Consider the following 19287-nt stretch of genomic DNA (forward strand, 5'->3'; position numbering starts at 1 on the left):
ATTGCTGGTCAGCTTCCCACTGGCTCCTAACCACTCACACCTGCAGAAGGCAAATGGCATGCTCAGTGTGTCAGGGTTTGTTCTGGGCTGTGAACCATGACAAAACCCTGCCTGTAGGAACAGGAGCCCAGCAGAGTATAGCACAGAGAACTCTTACCTGCTGGCCTGGCTCTCCAAATCCACGAGCTGCTGGGGTTTTCTGGGGCTGCCCTTCCCCTCTGCAGTGCTGGGGTCTTCAGGCTTCTGGGAAAATGCAGCTGGGTCTTCCTGGCCACCTCGCAGGGCTCCAGGCTTCTCCTGCCAGTTCTCCCCCAGCTTGCTGACCACATTTGTCTCCTCAAAACCAGCCAATGATCTGAAAAATGAGTGTCCTTATGGAGCAAGTATTGTGGGACTGGTTCCTGCTCACCCACTGCAAACTGATGTCACCACCCATGGGCAAGGCAGCTCCTCTCCTGGAGGGTGGTACAGAAAAGAATGCAGCATGTCCCCCATATCGGGTAGCAGTCTATTTCTTCCTCAGGAGGACCTCAGTACTCCTACTCCCTTCCCACTGACAAAGGCCATCCCCACATGTGGTAGGTGAAACCAAAGTCTTTTATGCTTTTTCCAGCCCATTAATTCAGCAGGGAGGGAGTGGCTTCCTGACTGCCCCAGGCATAAAGGTCTTTGGGAGGTCTTCTTTCTTCCCTGGCCTCATATCACACCAACATCTATATACCCCTCCTAACACCATCCCCTTCCTAAGTAGCTTCCAAGGGCTTTGCTCTCTCTGCTGGTCCCTTCTCCAGAACCTGTATCCTATGTGATGGTGCTGCTGCCTGGTGGCCTCAGACACTAAAAATGTCATGCCCACTAGGCCACAGGCAAAGAGTAAGTCAGGTTATTGAGAGCATAAGCCCAGCATTCCATAAAATGGAAACCGAGTTCACCATCACCTTGACTCTGGCTCATCCTGAACTCAAACCTCCCACAATCAGCAGCCTGCCTTCAATTGATGGCGGGTTTACCCAGGGACAAGAAGACCACACCACCACCTACATCCAGCCCTGGGACTCGTTATTTATGAAAGTTAATCCCATAATAGGGAGACTCCCTGCCTTCAAGCAGGAATAAGAGGGAAGCAATTATCATATTGCCCATTTTTGGACAGTATGCCCTGAAAGCCCCTGAATGTGACTCTTCAGCCTTGGGTGGAGGGAACCAAAATACCTCAGCAAGGAGAAGCCAAATACCATTTCCAGTTGTACCTGGCCAATCTGCAGGCAAGTGGGTACTGTGCCTTGTTGTGCTGCTTTTACTGACAGTTTGCTGCAGCCCAGCCAGATACCAAAAATGTTCTGCTTAGATAATGCCAGTCCTTTAGCAGCAGGATACCCTGACATACCATCTTCAGTTCTGCGTATGACACACAAAGATAAACCTGGAAGGCCTAAAGAGTTTGTCTGCTGACTGGGAACTCTGAGGCAGCTTTACTGTGGACTTAGAGTCCTGTTGTATCCCATGTCCTCTGTAGGATTATGGTAACAGAGGTTATCCTCACCAAATTTGTGAATAAAGCCAAAATTGTCTTCAAAGAGCAATTTGGGGGCCTACTGCAACACAGGGACAAGTATGAATAATGGTTTTTCACTCTTGGCCTACAATTGTAGGAGGTGTAACCCATCTGACATATGAAAAGGAAATCTTAGTAAAATGTCACAGGAAATCTTGCTGAGCAATGTCACAGCCTAGAGGTCTTCCAGGCCCATAATGAATTATCTGGAAGTCAGGCATTTAGAGATAGGCAAGGTAATACTTGTAGCTTTAACTAGATCAAAGATCTAGTGGCCCAACACAGCTACCACCAATTCTCAACACAATCACAATCACTGCATGGAAAAGAACACCACCTTCCACTCTTGTACTGCCTCCAACAGACTCCTCTACTGGTTGACAGTAGTTGTTCACAGTGAGTACATTTGCTTCAAGTTCACCTGTTCTTCATGCAGAAAGACAATAACCCGGAATGCCCAGATTAAAAAAAAAAAAAGAAAAACAGCTTATGTGTTAGATCAAAGCCTAATAATACAAGTTTTGTGGAAATAATATGAGCTATTCTGTGACTTCAGTGAAATCAGGCCAATACAGCTGGTAAAGGGGAGCAGAAGCCAGCTTTCCAAGTGCCCTTGAATAGTTATGTTGGAAGAAAATATTCCTCTGGACTGCTTATTTATCTCTAAGTTTGTGCCAGGAAATGCTTTACACATACAAATCCATTAACTCTATCAGCAACCCTGTGTGACAGGAACTATTATGTCTATTCTAAAGGTGAGGAAACTGAAGCAGAGAGTTGATAATATACTCAAGGCCACAGGACAAGTCACAGAGTTTAGATTTAAAATCAAGCACTGGAGTCCAGGCTCTTAATACCATATGATATGGTATCATATGGTATTAAGGCCTACATATCATATACCATATGGTATCACAGAGGTACCATATCACCTCTTTCTAACGCGTGCTGAAGCAAAACTAAGTTAGAAAGGGTAGAATTCCTCGAGTTTAAGGCAGTTCCACTGCCCTACAGAATCTCCCCGCCCACCTCCACCACCCTTCCTCACCCGACTCTTGGGAACTAAGCCCCTCCCTACGGAGCCCCAGAACCCAGAGAAGGTAGGTCCGCCCTGGGGTCCCTTGTGAGTGGGTGGTCCAGCTGCCTTCCCTATGTGTCACAGCCCACAACCGCAGATAGCTCTGAAGACCAGGGTCCAGGAACGACTGTCTCCAGGGCACCCTGCCAAACACGATCGGGCCACAGGTTCCCCTTTCGGCTGCTTGCAGGTCTTCAGCTCCCTTCCTCTCTCCCACCTCCGCATTGACTACGGTGGTACAAGAGGCTTCAAGGCCAAGGACAGGGGCCAGGCCTACAGGGGGAAGGGCAGGTGGAGTTCACGGAGGCCCAACCCATCTGTGATCCTCGCGCGCCATCTGTCGGCCGATGCGGGCACAGCTACATGAGAAGCTCCAAGGAAACCATTTTCTGGGTGGTCAGCCATTTCACTTTGTGGATGGTCACATTTCCCGACAGGCACTGCGTCCAGAATTTGCGGCTGCAGGGAAATGGCGGCTTGCGCGCGCGCGCGCGCGAACGCACACGGAGTCAAACCCACACGCCGGGCGCGGGCGCAGGCGTGCGCACGCACGCAGGCTGGGAGCAGGCGCATGCACGCACAGATGCACGCAGAACGGTTTTATGCTTGTGCACAGGCGCACGCACGAGCTCAAGCCACACACGCACAGGGACAGGATGGTTTCATGCTGGTGCGCAGGCGCGCACGCACGCACAGGCGCACGCAAAAAGGTTTTATGCTTGTGCGCAGGCGCGCGCACACGCAGGCTAGAAGCTGGCGCACGCACGAGCTCAAGCCACACACGCACAGGCGCAGGAAGGTTGCATGCCGGTGCGCAGGCGCGCACACGCGCGAGCTCAAGCCACGCACGCACAGGTGCACGCAGAAAAGTTTCTTGCTGGTGCGCAGGTGTGCACACGCACACAGGCTGGGCGCTGGGCTCAGGCCGGGCGCAAGGCGTGCACACGCAAGCGCATACAGGGTCTCACGCCCCACTAGATGCAGATGCGCAGGCGCGTATCTTCTCTCGCTGCCCAGACCCCCGGAAGATTCAAAGCTCCTCTCTGTGTCCACCCTTTTTTCTTTGTAGTCCAGAATCTCCTGGCTTTCCATTAAGGTCATGAAAGCTCTAGACAGGATTTGTCAACTCCGTCTCTGTTGACATTTTGTAGTGGATAACTCTGTGGTGGGGTTACACTGTGCACTGTAGGACTTTGGGCAGCATCCCTGGTTTCCGCCTACTATTTTTCAGTAGCACCTCCCTTCCAGCTGTTAGAATCAGCAGTATCTCCAGAGATTGCTAAGTGACCCCTAGAGGGTGGGGAGGTTCAGAACCACTATCCTACAACAATGGTTCTTAATGAGAACCATTGAGAATAACCTGGGAGTGTTTAAAAAGGTATTGACGGCCCTGGCTGGTGTGGCTCAGTGGATTGCACTGGCCTGCAAACCAAAGGGTCACAGGTTTGATTCCCAGTTGGGGCACATGCCTGGATTGTAGGGGGCACATGAGAGGCAACCACCTATTGATGCTTCTCTCCGTCTTTCTCCCTTTGTTCCACTCTGTCTAAAATATAAATAAATATTTTTTTAAAAAGAAAAAGACATTGATGGCGGAGCCCCACCCCAGAACAATTAAATCTAATCTCTGCATAGAGCTCGGGAAGCTTTTTTTAATGTTTAAAAACACTTCCTCAGTGATTCCCAAGTGCAGCTACAGTTGTAAAACACTGTTCAACAAAGTTTGTATTGATTTTTCAAACTTTTACCCATCAGAGGAAAATGTCGCTTCCAGCCTGGTCACATGTAAAGTAGTAACTGCAATGTGGTGTGAAAATGCAAAAATGCACTCACCTTTTAAACATCTAAATTACATCATGTTTCTCTTTGGCTTAAATTTGAAATAAGATCCAACCTCCCTTTCATGTCTTACCAAGGCTTTGCTCCATCTATGGTTCCCCTCACTGGCAAGGCTCCATCCAGCCACTGTGCTTTGGTAAATGCTGAGGAGGTTCCCACTGCAGGGTTTTTAGGTTTTTGGTTCCCTGCATGCAGCTCTTTTCTGCTTACTCTTCCTAGAGTTAGCTCCTTCTCATTAGAGAAGCTTTGAGCCACCTCCCTCTCTCTATCCACCTAAGCAGTAGCCCCCCTCACTGCCATTGTTCTTTCTCAACTCTGGCTATTTCCTTCAGGGCACCATTCTTCCCAGGAGGCACAGAGACCTGGGTTCCAAGTCTTTGTTCTTCATTCTAATTAGGTGCAAATATTGCAGGATTGTGGGGAGGACTGTATGAGACATTGTGAGCACAGGGCTGTGCACAAAGCATGTGCCCCCAAACTCAGTAACTTGTGATCTTTAACAAACTTCCTGTTCCATCATTCCCCCATAAGAACCCTCAGTGCCAGTCACACAGTCACACTCAGCTACATAGAGTGCCTAGAAAGCACCAGGTTTATTGGAGTCCTTTGCATATACTGTTCCCTTTGCTTAGAGGACTCCTATTCACTTTTCAAGATTCACTTCAAAACCCACCTTCTCCATGAAGCCACTATGCTTGCCTCCCTTCCTGTGCTCCAGCATGATATGTTGTTCCTCTCTGGGCCAGGCTTTGCTCCCCATCAGCCATGTCTGATTTGTCTGTGTACTTCAATCTCCAGCACAGGGCAGTTGCTGTCTGAGTGGTTGCTGACTGAAAGAGTGGGTGAATTTCTGATTGTGGAGGACTTCCTGGCTAAAGGCAACACGATGTATTGGAAGGCTCCATGGATGCAGAGGCAGAGGCTACAGGGTTCCAACTGGGGCTTCGGCCCTTGCCATGTGCCTTGGGCCAACTCATAGGCCTTGCTGGCCTCACCTTTCCAGCCAAAGGCTAATGTAAACCTGAGCTGCCTCTCTCCACCACAGAAGCTCAGCACTGCTGGCTGATATCTTACCCCTTCAAGTTTGCTTCCATGTTCTCCAGGTCTGCTAGGCTGTCACTCTTTATGTCAGCTGGTACAGCAGAGGCCAAAGTGGCAACACAGCTGAGGGAGGAAGCACATAGAACCACTGAGACCTCAGATCAAAGGAGACTGGGGGCCCAGGCCTTCCCCTTCCCAGCTGCCTTCTCACATGAAGGGGCACCTATATCTCTGTCAGTAAATGCTGACCTCTCAGCTTTGCCATTAGTGTGGTACAGACACTACTATTGGCGATAAAATTTTGTGAGCCCTGGCTGTGGTCTCAGCACCTGAGTTCAAAACAAAGTATAACCTGACCAGCGTGCGGGTTCTGGAGAGAAGTCTCTTGATTTTAGATTTCAGTGTCTTTGTCTTACCAACACCACTTGGGAGTCCAGAAAGATCGTCCCTCACTAAATGTTCCACACACCCACAGCAAAATGGCCACTCTCACTGGTGGATTGGTAGATGAAATAAAGCAGAAGCCTGCAGTCTGGGAATGCATAACTTCTTCCCATCATACCTTTGTGCCCCTGGAGCCATGTGCCCTCCCCAGCTGTCTCCATGTGCTCCCTGGGATTCCTCTCCCTGGCTCCTGCTTGCTGGGCCAGGTTGCAGTCCCCACAGGACTGAGACCTCCTAGCAGGGTGTCTTTCCAGCTTCTACCTCCTGATGTGCCCTTTCTGCCACCTCGACTTGGGTCCCTGTGGGTAGGTGCTGGGCTATCTGGGTCCCCTGACTTATCATTTGTCCTCCCTCCCCTACTGCCCCTAGTGTGTGTTGAGCTGCAGGTCAGGGACCCTCCCAACCTTCTTTTTCCTGTGGCGATCACCTGATAGGAAGGTGGTATGGACCTGAGAAGTGTGAGGGGTATTCTGGGGCACTGGAGCTGAGGTTGAACCCTTAAGGCTGTATCTGGCAATGGGAATGATCACCAGATAGTTGCCCAACCCTTACCTGGTGACCACTGATCTAGATTTACGAGGATGAGAGTTGGCACCAAGCACATCCTCATCATCCAGGAGAGGGGTGAAGCCAACAGTTGAGCACACCCTGTGGAAGGAGGCCAAGCTCAGTCTGGGTTCAGGACTTTGTGTCTATATGTCTGCTCCTTCCTGAGAGGGTAGCTTCTCATTTTGACAGATAATGGGAACTGAGGAGCCTCTCAAATGGATTCTCAGGGCATAATACTCATAATTCACAGCCACCTGACACCAGGGCAGTGTTGTCCAGTGGTTAAGTCCATTCTCCCTGGAAGCACATTGCCTGGATTCAAATCACAGCTTTGCTACTTCACATCACCTGACCTTGTGACCTCATGTGACCTTGGACACATCACCGAAGTTCCTTGGGCCTCAGTTTTATCTTCAGTGACACAGGGATGATAATTGTGTCTGCCTCATAAGTGTTCTGAGAAGAGTAAATGAGTTAATAGATGCCAAGTACTTGGCATCTATTATGCCAAGGTACTAGCATGGGCCCTAGCACATGCTAAAGTGTTCCTGTTATTAATACTGAGCCCCATGACCATTTACAGTTCATCTGTACCCATAAAACTGATACAGATTGGGTAGGCACTCTGTTACTCAGCCTTCCCAGGGCCAGGCCACATTCTCCACCTCTTAGTCAAACTGACTCTCACAGAACGCCAAGCAATCACAGATCACAGGATATCACCTATGCAATGCAAGCCATCACCATTCATTTACATAGCACACTCACTAAGAGTTTCTGGTGTTTTTTCCTAAACCTGTTCATGCCAATTGTACTTGCAACCATAATCATTAAATTATTAAGTAAACTCATGAAAAGTAATGGAAAAGAGAGGTTGTTTCTTCCATGAGAAACAACCTTTTCTTTGGAAAGACAGTAAAGGCAAATTTCTCAAAAATCATTGTCAAAATCAATGTAGGTAAGACAACATAAAAAGTTGGGTTAAAAAAATCATAGAAATCTAGATGTTTCAGCTCATTTTGCAAGTTAATTTGAAGTTTGGCTTCATTTTAAAGAAACTGAAAGCAGCAAGCAAAAGCTTCATTTTGTGAGGGTATGTAAACAGGAAGGATGACCTGGATGAATATTAAAAAATGAAGCAGTGAAGAACCAGACCCCATGACATTGGACCAGAAGTCCTCCATGACAGCCGTCAGCCAGTTGAGTCAATCTGCACAACTTGCTGGCTGGCACACAGTGATGCAGGCTGCAGGTGTTGGCTCTCACACAGTCCTCTCCATAAGTGACAGCTCAAAGAACTGAGGCCCTGGCCCAGTGGCCTTTCCTGCAGCCTGATGAGGCACAGTAGTCAGAGGCTGGGGCTTGCTGTCCCCTTCCCATATTGGATTGGGCTTCTGGATTTAGAAGTTGGGATTCTGGGTCCAAACATCAGTTGCAAAGTAGTCAAGTTAGTGAGGGTAAGGGTGCCCCAGTGGGCCTGGGGAAGCAGGACCAGCTGGGAGGGCCAGTGGGGAAAGCAGTTGGCAGGGCCTCCTCCTCAGGATGCCCTCTAAGGCCTGACTGCCCTAGGGCAGGGTGCTGGCCGGCAGTGTGCAGGCAGGCTCTCTGCAGGCACTGGGTTTGCCATTCTTCTCTGGCCACGTGTTCTGAACCATAAGGGTTCTAGCACAGCTTGAAGTTGAACTACCTGTGCCAACATCTACATACCTAACCTTTGTCACCAGGATGACTTATGTTTGGTTTGGAACCACTTGGGGACAGTTGGGACCTTGTTACTTCCCAAATACCTGAGAAAGTGGCCCTAACTCTACCCAGGTCCAAGAACTTAGAGTCCAGCTTGTCTCCTAGCTTGTCTTACTGGACCCACTGCTTTTCCTCTTATGAAAGCTCAGTGAAGAGCTGGCCAGAGAGGAGGGTGGGCTGGGAAAAGAAGGCTATGGGGCTTTTGGAAGGGAAGGGAGAAAGCAGATTCTAGCTTGTTCTCAGAGCTCAGCGAAGAAGCAAGAAGGCACCAATTCATTCATCATTTGGTCATTCATTTGTTAGTTTGTCCTTTCACTCATTCTATCTACCCAGTGCCTGCCCAGGCAGGGGCTGGCCCTCCAGCTGCAAGTGGGTCCTTTGCCTGCTCTGGAGGAGCTTGAGAGCCAGTGGCAGAGGGGAGGAGGAGGAGTCAGATTCAAGTGTTGATAATTGCCAGAAGTGGTAATCCTAGGCACAAAGGATGTGGTAGGCGCTGAAGTACTGGAGATGGAGATGGAGTATGGAAATGGCCAGTGTTCTGCCCCCAGCAGCCCAAGCAGTTTGAGCTGCTTGACTCTGGCCTGTCACCAGGGACATGAGAGAATCAACAACTTGGGGCCACCTGCTTTCTCTGGGCAGCTCACCCTCCTCTTCCCGGACTGATGTCTGCTCCAGCCAGGCCTTCAGGTAGGCAGCCCGTGGCTCTGGATTCCACGATGCCATCCCTTGATAGTGCATGTGACCTGTTGTGGAAAGAGAGGCATGTGCCAATTCTGACTGGGTTTTGATTTAATCCAACTCACATGTCCTGAGAGTGGGCCTCAAGGACCAGAAACCTGGACCCTGGGCTGTCACCCTGCACTGCTTCAACTGGAACCAAGATAATATCAGCAAGTATTTCTGATTTTCTTCCAGACCTTTTGGGCTGGGAGCAGGAGTGGAATCAAGAAACAGAGCAAGGTGGCAACTCAGGAGGAGGGTAGCACAATGTCGGGGCAATAGCCAGCACAACATAGCACAGGCATTTGGGGCCACTAGTAATTAAACCATAGATCCTAGAGCAGAGACAAATCTCCCCCACCCATCCTGAGTCCCCCTTCCCTCATTCCCATGGCTGAGTCTCAGCTAGAGTGTGGGGATCCATACTAGAAGATGGTGGGCACTTATCCACTACTGGCTACTAGCTTCACGCTGAGGAAATGCCCGACTTTCAGCCACTGATCACCACACCGAGGCTCCTCTGGTCAGTGGGATGGTTGTAGGATGGTTGGGCACAACTACCCCCTCTGGACTCATCATTCCTCACCATGCCTATATCTCCCATCCTTGCCCTCCCCATGCTTCCCTTTGTCCACAGATCATCCCGGAAGTCCCTGTTAGATGCTCTGCTGGGGCCTATGCATCCTTTGTCACTGACTTTCCCATATTGATAGCTTGGCAGTCTTGCTTGCCCTGGATAGTGGCAGGGCTACTTTCAATGGAGTAAAAGCACAGTGAGGTTGGGCCAAGTGCTGGAGTAGGGGTGGCCTGGCCCTGAGTTTTATCTTCCTCTGCAACTGGTTCCCTGAGGGACCTTGACAGGAGTCTTCCCCCTCTCCAGTCCTCATGTATTCCTTCATTCATTTTTCCAACAGATATTGACCGAGAACACAGTGAGTAGAACAGTCCTGATCCCAGTTCCATCCATAGACCTTGGACTGGAGGCCACATGGGCTCTATGTGTCTCTACTGGATCCCACTAGTTACCTTTCAGAGTCTGGATTGGGGGCCTTAAAGGCCTCCTCAGCAGCCAAGTCTCTCTTAGGCTCTCTGGGGCTGAGGGTTTCCTTATCTTTGGAATCTGGGGGAGATCTACAGAGGAAAGAAACATAAGTTAACAAACCAGCAGCCACCCACACTCAGGTAGAGACAGTTACCTCATCCCCAAATGTCAGCTGTCTCCATGGAGCTTAAAACCTCATATTTCAGGACTGACCAATTCTCAAATCTCATTACTAATAACTACTGTTGATTGGGGACCAGACCATGGCTCTGCATATATTAACTCTCCACATCAATCCAAAGACAGGGGTATTGTTATTATCCATGTCTACTTTCCAGATGAGCAAAATGAGGCAGAGAGCCCAAGTGACTAATCCCAAGTTCCACAGATAACAAAGGGGAAGAGCAAGGAATCGAACCCAGGCAATCTGACTTCAGAGTTCTGAACTATAATCTTCTGTGGTGTAAGACTGATCCTGACCTCCTAAATTCAACCTCTTTCTATTCTGAGGTTATCAAGGAGCTTCATGGTGTCAAACAGAACAGAGACACTTCTATTGTTATTGCCATTCAGGACCACTGACCCAGTGGAACATTACCACCTTCTCTCCTCCACCCATCCATCATGGCTCTGTGACATCACACTCTGCCTCCTTTGCCACACCTTCCCAGTTTCCTTTGCCTTTTTCTCTTCAGCCCCTTAAACTTTGGTGTTTCTAGTGTTCATCTCCACCTGCATGCTCTGTCACCTTGGCCACCTCCTCTGTTCCCATGGCATCAACAGGCCCCCTCTCTTGTTCCAATCTCTCCTCATGTTCCTGACCCATACCCCCACTGTCTCCGAGATATACCTTCTGGAAGCTAATGCTAAACCTGGTCAGACCTGACTACTGCCCCCAGCTTCCCTCAGGGAGGATGACCAGGCAGATGCCTCCTCCCTACTGTGGCCCCTGTTTCCTTGATTACCTTGAATTGTACCCCATGTAAACATGAAGATTAAGCCCCATTATTTCAGCTCTCATCTGTCTGCATGTAACATGGAAATATCCTGAGCCTTGACCTCTCTCCCATACCTCAGCCACAAACCCTTGAATTCCTCCTAGTAATGTGCATCTGGATGCCTACAAATAGTCTCACCATATATTCATGCAAAAAATACTAAGTATTTGTATCACTCCTTCCCTCAGCTCCCACTACTGTAGTGAGTTATGAAACAAAAAGTGCAGGGTGGAAGCCAGGCAGTCTGGGTGGGAGTCTTGGATATGCTGTGTGTCTCTTCAGGGTCTGTTGCCTCACCTGTAAAATGGATACAGTGACTGGACCTACTTGGAACAGTGCAGGGTGTGGAGAGTTCTAGTTTTCCTTCTTTCTTACTTAATTCTCCTGCTGGAAAATGGGAGAAGGGTGCTCCAGGAGATCTCAATGGACTGTTGTAGCCTGGCCACTCCCAGACCAAGTGTAAGAAGCCTTATGACTTCTTTGGAGGCAGCCTGGCTTCTGCCTGCATTTCTGGGGGTCACTTTGCCTGTTTCTCAGAGACTGATCACCTTAGGAAAACCAATGAAGTAGCTTCCAATGTTGCCTTATTAAAGACATTGTCACACTGGATGATTCTCGATCATTCCAGTTACAAACACTCCTGCACTCCTGTTCTGGGCCACACCCTGTGCTAGGGTTTAAAGGGAATGGAGTCTCTGCCCTCCAGGCACTTATGGGTATTGGAGCAAGCTGATCCATGGGAGGACAACTGAGTAGAATATTTTCTGGTGGACGTATGAACACAGCACTGTGAGAGCTCAGTGGGGGAAGCCCCTCACAGATGCTACCTTAGAAAGAAATGCAGTGAGGGAGGTGCCCCAAGAGGGAGATGCCCCAAGAGGGAGACATCTATGATGGGACCTAAAATTGCAGAGAAGAAAGGGCATCCCAGGCAGAGCCTAGAGCCTGCACAGAGGAATAGTGCTGGGGGACACGTGGAGGCCTGGAAGACTGGAGTGGAGGGCCCAGGGAAGGAGGGTATATGAGGGGAGCTAGGGAAGAGGATAAAGGGAAGGGCCAGGTACAGTATCAGATTCAGGCTACAGAACCTAAACAGGGAGCTCCACTGTAGGGTTTTTATTCAGTGGGCTGGCATGACTATTTCTGCCTTTTAGAAATGTTACTCAGGTAAAGATGTACAGGAGATTCTGGAGATAGGGCCCTAAAAGATGATTGTAGATAGCTGGGTGAGTAATTGTTGAGGCCTGGAGCCAGGGGAGGGCAGTAGGGACAGAAATGTCTCTAAAATAGAATGGGCAGGAGTCAGTGCCTGACTGGGGTAGGGCTGTAGAGAGGGAGGAGCCAAGGGGGAGAGTAAAGGGACATAGAGATCCATGAGGACTCATCTTGGATGTCACTTCCTCCCAGGAGCCTTCCCTAACCACCACCATCCCCATGCTGGTGACAGGCCCCTGCTCCGAGCTCCCAGTGTCTCAGAGATTATCTTGGGCATACACTCTGGCCTCCCTCTGCAGACCCTAGGCTTCATAAGACAAGGTCCCATTCTTGTGCTTTATGGCTGCCTCCCAGCTCCTAGTATCAGGGTCAGACATTCCGCAGGGGCTCAGTAAAGGCTACCTGGGCGAATAGCTAGATGGGCAGGAGAGAGAGTGCTACATAGAAGCAGGGGGGCATCCCTCCCTTGGCCTGCCTCTCCAGAGAGAAGTGGCCCCTCCCTGCTTAGATCTCCTCTTGCTCAGCTCCCAACCCCCTGAATTCTGCCTGCCTGTTACTTAGCCATATGCCTATTCCCCTGGGACAGGGGCTGGGCCTGCCATGCTCCTTGCTGGTTGTGTCCCCCACCCCATCCCTCACCCTCCCCAGCACTGGGCATGGTGGAATCATGAGCTCTCAAGGGTGACCAAGTGACTCCATCCCATTCCCAGTAGCTCTCCTCACATAGGCAAGGCAACTGCTCCAGTGATGTCATGGGGCTTCACAGACCCCGTGACCCACCCAGCACAGTAGGCCAGTCCTGTGCTCGAGGCTTGGCAGGGTTGAACCCTCACAGCTGGTTCATGTCTACATCTGCCTCTCCTACCAGGCAGACAGTCAGCAGCTCTGGCCAAGGGGTCTGCTGGATCTGTGCTGGGTCCCCAGAGTAGAGCCTGGCCTTCCACAAGTGCTTGCTCTGCAATAGTTGTGGAGTGAAAGAACAAGATGTGGGCACAGAGCCTAGGTTGACCATGCTTCTCCCCAACCAAACCCTAGTCCTCATCATTTGCCTGCTGATCCCGTCTCTAGAATGGTGTGGAAGGAGCCCAGACAGCAGCAGGGCCTTGGTACCTCATTCCTTCCAGGTCTGGGGCCATCTGGCGGAGTCCTGCCCCAGGCGTCGTGATCTGCAGGCAGACAATCTCCTCACCTCTTGCACTGTAGCCAAGGGAAAGAGCCAGAGAGTTGCTGCTAAGAAAAGTCCACCCATCTGTTCTGGGCATCCAAGGGCATACTCCCTCAGGAACCTCCTGGCTAGTGCAGTGGGACACCCAGACCCATTGTCTTTCCCCCACTCTTGTCTCCTCTTTCACCTTGAGCCTTCTTGGTGCTGCAGCAGAGCTTGGGCCACTGACCTCCAGGCCCCAGAGGAAGGGGAGTGAAGGACCCTTTCACCAGTCTCCCACTCTCAATCCCAGCCCCATTCATGTACAGACAAGGGACCTCTTGAAAATGGAAGCACCCAGCCCCAACATCCTGTTTGTAGCTGCTGCTATGAACCCTGCTTATGGCCCTACTGGAGTGTCTGAAGTGGCTATTTGTGAGGTCAGTAGGAATTCTGAGTTTATTGGTTAATGTGGACTGATGATGAATAAGATGTCTAGGAAACCTACAAACCAAATTTTAAGTGAGAGCCAGAGAGAGAGGGATGGCAGAAACTGATGGATGAAGGGAAGTGACCAGGCCCTGTGAACCCACAGAGGAGCAGGCATTCTGAGAAGGGCCCTTTGAGGGTTCTGGTGTTCAGAGCCTGGTCTGCAGGTGATAGCCACATCCCTTCAAGTCTGATGAGTTTTTTGGACCCACTGTAGGGCCTGACACCCAGTAGACTTAGGCCATGGTGATGGCCAGGGATGGAGAGAATCTAGAGTTCCCTGAAATTGATGGGGGTACCCTTCACCCCAAAGCACACCTCTCCAGGTCCACAGAGTAAGGCTAAGCCATGCTTTAAGACCCAGTCAAGGTTACATTACAGCCAATCACTCCTTCCTTTGGTTTCTCCTGGGCACTGGGCTGGGCACTGTGGTACAAATGAGATGAGCCTCAGCCCTGCCCTGGTGAAGCCCCCAATGCAGTTAGAGGGAGATGGGAAAGGAGGAGGTGGAGGCCGGCAAGTATCTTAAATGCCAAAACCAGACATGGTGTAGCAAAGGGAAGCCACAGGATGACCTTAAATTGGGGGCTGAGGGGCTTGATATGATCAGACTGGAATTTTAGAAAGGCCACTCCAGGGTACCCAGGAGGAGGAGGGATCGGAGGAGCCAAGGTGAAGGCAAGGTGGTGGGTGAGCCTAGGTGTTGACCCTAGTGCTTGACTCCAACCTAGACTGGGAGCCCATGGAGAACCAGTTCAGTGGGTTGCTAATCTCTGTCCTTCCTGGGGACAGTAGGGATGACCAGAGTGAAGCAGCAGAGCTACCAGGGACAAGGCCTCTCACCATGTGAAAGCCAGGAGAGGGCCCAGTCCACAAAGGCAGCTCTGATGTCCACCCATCTCCTCCCATGACAATGATGATAGCATACAGCCCCTGGCTGCCAGCCCTACTCTGCCCCATCTAAAGCACGTGGTGCTAGAGAGCAGCAACACACTCCAGTTGGGGATGTCATAGGCAAGTAAAATTTTTTTTCTCACTGATGTTTCTTGTTATGTCAGAGAGAAAATAGCAACAAAGTGTTGTTGTCTCAGCCTGCTCAAGCTGGCCCTTTCTCCCTCAACACCTTCCTTCTCCTTTGTCACTCCCCTGAGCAACTGCTTCTAAAACACCCAGATCAAACAGGAGCTCTTCTGGAGGGGCTGTTATGAGTTGCATTGTGTCACTCCCAAAAGATATGCTGAAGTCCTAACCCTTGATATCTGTGAATGTGACCTGATTTGGAAATAGGGTCACTTCAATGTAATTAGTTAAGATAAGGTCATGTTAGAGTATGGTGGGCCCTAACCCAATATGACTGGTATCCTTATAAAAAGGAGACATTTAAATACAGGAACACAGAGGAAAGACAGCCACGTGAAGGCAGAGGCAGAGACTGGAGTGATACATCTGCATGCTAGGAAGCACCAAGGATTGCTGACAATAGCAGAAGTCAAGAGAAAATTTTAGAAAAATGCTCCCTCAGAGTCTTCAGAGGGAACATAGAGGCCTGCCCACACCTTGTATTGGGACTTCTGGCTTCCAGAGCTGTGAAGATAAATCTCTGTTGTTCAATCCACTCAGTTTCTAACACCTTGTCATGGCAGCCCCAGCAAGTTCATACAAGAGCTTTCTAGCCTCTCCTTCCCTGAAGCCCTCCAAAAGCCCCACCCTCTCCCCAGACCCTCAAACACAGATGGCTCTAGTCCAATGTGAAGTTCTCAGCTCAGCTAAGAGCTGCTAAAAACCAGGAACACTCATCCAGTGTAGCCCCAGTTGCCCGTGGGAACATGACTGATAGTGGCCTGTGCCAAAGAGTTTGCAATTCATCCAGCCAGAAGAGGGAGAAAGGCAGGGGAGGGAGGAAGAAGTACAGGTTTCACCAGCTATCCAACAGAAGAGCATTCCTATGAAAACTTTCATAAGCTGAAATGGCATAAAGGGGAAAAGCAATGAGCTGAACGCTATTTTTGCTTTTTGCCTTTTTAAATAAAAGCAAAAATCCTCTTCGTATTTCTTTTGGTTAGTGAAAACAGATACTAACGTAGGTCTCTCTGATCCTTTTAAAAGCGAAGTGGCAGAAGGATAACTTTGGAAAAGTGGGGGATACCTGTACCTCCTTTTCCAGAGCCCACAGCCGTATTTTCCTCAGAGGCCAGCAGGTGGCGATATTGGTGTCTTTCGTCATTGGAAGAAGAGCCGGGCAAATTAACAAGCCTGTAGTGGGGACCACCTGACAATACAAGCACTAAGGCTCTACACAAAGGACTTCATAAGCATTATCCTATCTAATATTTGGGACAGCCTCAGACGGTAGTTATCACTGCTCCCTATTTTACACATGAAGAAACTGAGGAACAGAGATTTAAAGGGACTTTTGTGAGGTCACACAATCAGTAAGAGGCAATATCAGGATTTTGTTTTTTGCTGGAATGCTGGAATCTGTGCACTTACTCGTTGCTTACTAGCTATTCTACCAAGCAACATGCTGGGGCACAGACTGCAGGCCCTGCCCTAGTTCGGTGAGGCAGAGTGCCAAGGAAGCTGGATCAGTGCTGTGATATGGCAGCAGCCAGACCAGGGGGCCCTCATGGAGGTCTGTCTCTCTGGGAGAGGGTGTCCAAATGAGCTCAGTTCAAAAGGTGGGCAGGAGTTATCCCAAAGCAAGAGAAGAAAAACTATATTAACCCAAGAAACCAGGTCTGGGGTGTGTGAAAGGGAGGGTTCCCTTCCAACACGTTAGCAGTGTGTGTGGGAGTGATGGTGGACACAAGTAGAGTGGATGTGGACACTAGAGTTGAGGGGCCTTGGGATGCCCAGGCAGGTCTTCAATCTAGAGCAAAACTGGAGTTCCAGTGGAAGGAAAGAGATAGCTGGAGAGCCTTGAGGACAGAGCCTGTGCATGTCCTCATGTGGCAATTCCTGTCCCAAACTTTTAGCCCTCCCTGAAGTCCATAAAGGGTTTGGAATCTAAGACAGGGGCACTCCTCCTGGTTGTCCTGCTACATAAGATGAGGAGCTGACCTTCAGACTTGAGCCAAAGGGCTCAGAATATGGGTAGACTTGAGCAGGGGGCAGCCTCAACAGGGCCATGCCTAAAGACAAGGCTGTGATATTCTTCTATTGTACTGTGTCATAAACCAGCTTTTTCTGAGATGCTATGAGACCCAAGGTTTGGTTGAGTCACTGCTCCCCACAGGGCTGGGATTCTTCAAGGGCATAGCCAGTCCTAGAATTCTCAGATAGCCAGACAGACAGGAGCTGAGTGTGATCATCAGTCGATGATGGCTGCCTGGCCCAGTGCAAGGCCTGATTTAGTCTGGTCAGAGAGGGTGGGTGCTCAGGACTGGCCAGTGGGTCACCTGGAAGCTATCCAGTGGGTTTTGACATTTCATGATTGCGGAATCTGAGAGAAGCAACACTCTGAGAAGTATCACGCCTGCCTTACTAGCCATCCTTCTGGAAGGAGGTTCCCTCATTGTGAGATACCTCTGGTGTCTGGAACATTCCATAATCTGAGTCTAGTTCTGTTTCCTGTGCTTTACAAGCAAGTTTTATCTGAGATATCCAGACTCCAGAAATGGAAGACAATACATTTCAGTTGTTTGATTCACCCAGTTTGTGGACCTTTGATACAGCAGCTCTAGCAAACTAAGACAGCCCCCATATGCTATCAGTCACCAAGTCTCATCAGTGCTACTTTGTGAAGCGTTCTCAAATATTTCCACTTGTTCAAAAGTTCTTATGGACAAAAGTTCAGACAAACATGGAGGATCAAAAGAGGGGCTGAGTAAAGAGGAGGGGCTTTCCAGCAGAGGGGCCTCTATTGCCACCTCCCCTCTCCTCCCAGCCCCAGCTCAGCAGTCCTGGTGCTCCCTCTGGGCAGAGGTCTTCAGCCTGGCTCTCCACCACCAGTGCTGTGGCAGGTGGTCCATCTTTCTCCTGGCACAGAGGAGGTGACCCTGAAGACTGTGATACAAATGGTTGAAGGGCTTGAGTTGGGGAGGGGAGTGGGCTTGGAGTGGCATTATGAATGCTAGAACAGTTCTTGGAGTCTCCAAGGGTGACCTGTAAGGACAAGTGCTCTGCCTATCTGGCCTCAATGTCTCCCAAAGGTAACATGGAGGCATAGCTCTTAGCACACCTGGATTTGGGCAAAGCTTCCAATCCAGGCAGGTGCTTTAAACAGTAGTGACGATAGGGTGCTAGCACTCTCAATAGGACTTAGCAGGATTCATCACAAAATACAAAGAGGTATTGATTGCTTTTCATCTGCAGACAAAAGAGCACCATTGTCTGCTTGGACACTCAGGGTTCAGAAATCAGAGCAAATCAGGACCCTGACTGGAGAGAGATCACCAACACCTTGTCACCCCACTGCCAGACCCTCCCATCTGACCAGCTCACAGCACACACCTGGGCTCCAGGCTCCCAGCAGGGCTTGGCAGACTTGGCATGCGTTCAATCCAAATTGCATGAGACACTTTTCCTCGGCCTCCATTCGAACTGGCAAAAAAGGCATCTGTAAGCAGTGCTGGGGACTGCGGAGCCTCCTTCCCCAGCAGGCATGGGAAGACAGGGTTGGCAGGTTGAACTTAGCCAACTTTTAGGAGAGCTATGAACAAATCTGAGAATGGCAGGGCTGGTGCCCTGGCAGTGGACCCGCTGCAACCCTGTGACACAGTTAACCACTAACCACACAAAAGTTCAGTGCTCTCTTCTTGGAGGCCAGGCTGTTTTGCTCCTTTCAGCCCTAGGACATCCAGCCAGATAGGCCCTCACTGATTTTTGTGCCCCATCCTGTCACTGGGCACATGGGGATACTGACTCTGAGGCTCTTCAAAGAAGTAACCTGGCAGAGATTCCACAGTGACTAAGTGACAGGCAGGCCTGGTAGTCACCATCCCGACAAAAATGAGTGATTGATTACCTGCTGGAGCCAGGAGATCTTGCCAGAGCAGGCGGGTCCTGATTCTTCTCAGAAGGCCCATCCTCATCCACCACATCCACCCTTTGGGCAAGAAGAGAAACAGTTGAGCCACATTCTCAGCTGCCCTTGAAGGGCATGCATTCTTTCAGTGGAGTCTATAGCCATAAGGTGGCCCAGGCTAGGGGCTCAGAAACTCTCCTTTGGGATAAGGACAGCATACTGTTTGGAATAGTGTCCACCCAAAATGCATGTCTGCTTGTAACCTGTGAATGTGACCTTATTTGGAAATAGGATTTTTGCAGATGTGATTGGGTTAAGATGAGTCAATACTGGATTAGGGTGGACCCTCATCCAATGACTTGTGTCTTTATTAGAAGAGGGACATTTGCACACAGACACACAAAAGCCATGTGTAGATGCTGGCAGAGATTGGAGTGATGCACCTACAAGCCAAGGATAACTAA

General features: G+C 49.9%; 1 protein-coding gene across 15 annotated transcripts in view; it reads right to left on the reverse strand.

The window, feature by feature from the left end:
• The window catches only part of ZNF185 (zinc finger protein 185 with LIM domain), a 52623-nt gene that overhangs the window by 12031 nt on the left and 21305 nt on the right, over positions 1–19287 (reverse strand). For 8 of the 15 annotated variants that reach the window (XM_036017040.1, XM_036017037.1, XM_036017035.1 and 5 more), the window contains 8 exons: positions 18824–18904; positions 18310–18399; positions 13335–13421; positions 9996–10100; positions 8894–8992; positions 6510–6605; positions 5547–5636; positions 158–355 (listed from right to left, as the gene is read on the reverse strand). In XM_036017040.1, coding sequence (XP_035872933.1) covers positions 158–355; positions 5547–5636; positions 6510–6605; positions 8894–8992; positions 9996–10100; positions 13335–13421; positions 18310–18399; positions 18824–18904 — 846 coding nt within the window. The remainder of the gene's footprint in view (positions 1–157; positions 356–5546; positions 5637–6509; positions 6606–8893; positions 8993–9995; positions 10101–13334; positions 13422–18309; positions 18400–18823; positions 18905–19287) is intronic. The other 7 variants (XM_036017045.1, XM_036017042.1, XM_036017048.1 and 4 more) reach the window with 5 other exon arrangements.

This window comes from Phyllostomus discolor, chromosome X, assembly GCF_004126475.2.
Source record: "Phyllostomus discolor isolate MPI-MPIP mPhyDis1 chromosome X, mPhyDis1.pri.v3, whole genome shotgun sequence".
Lineage (NCBI taxonomy): Eukaryota > Metazoa > Chordata > Mammalia > Chiroptera > Phyllostomidae > Phyllostomus > Phyllostomus discolor.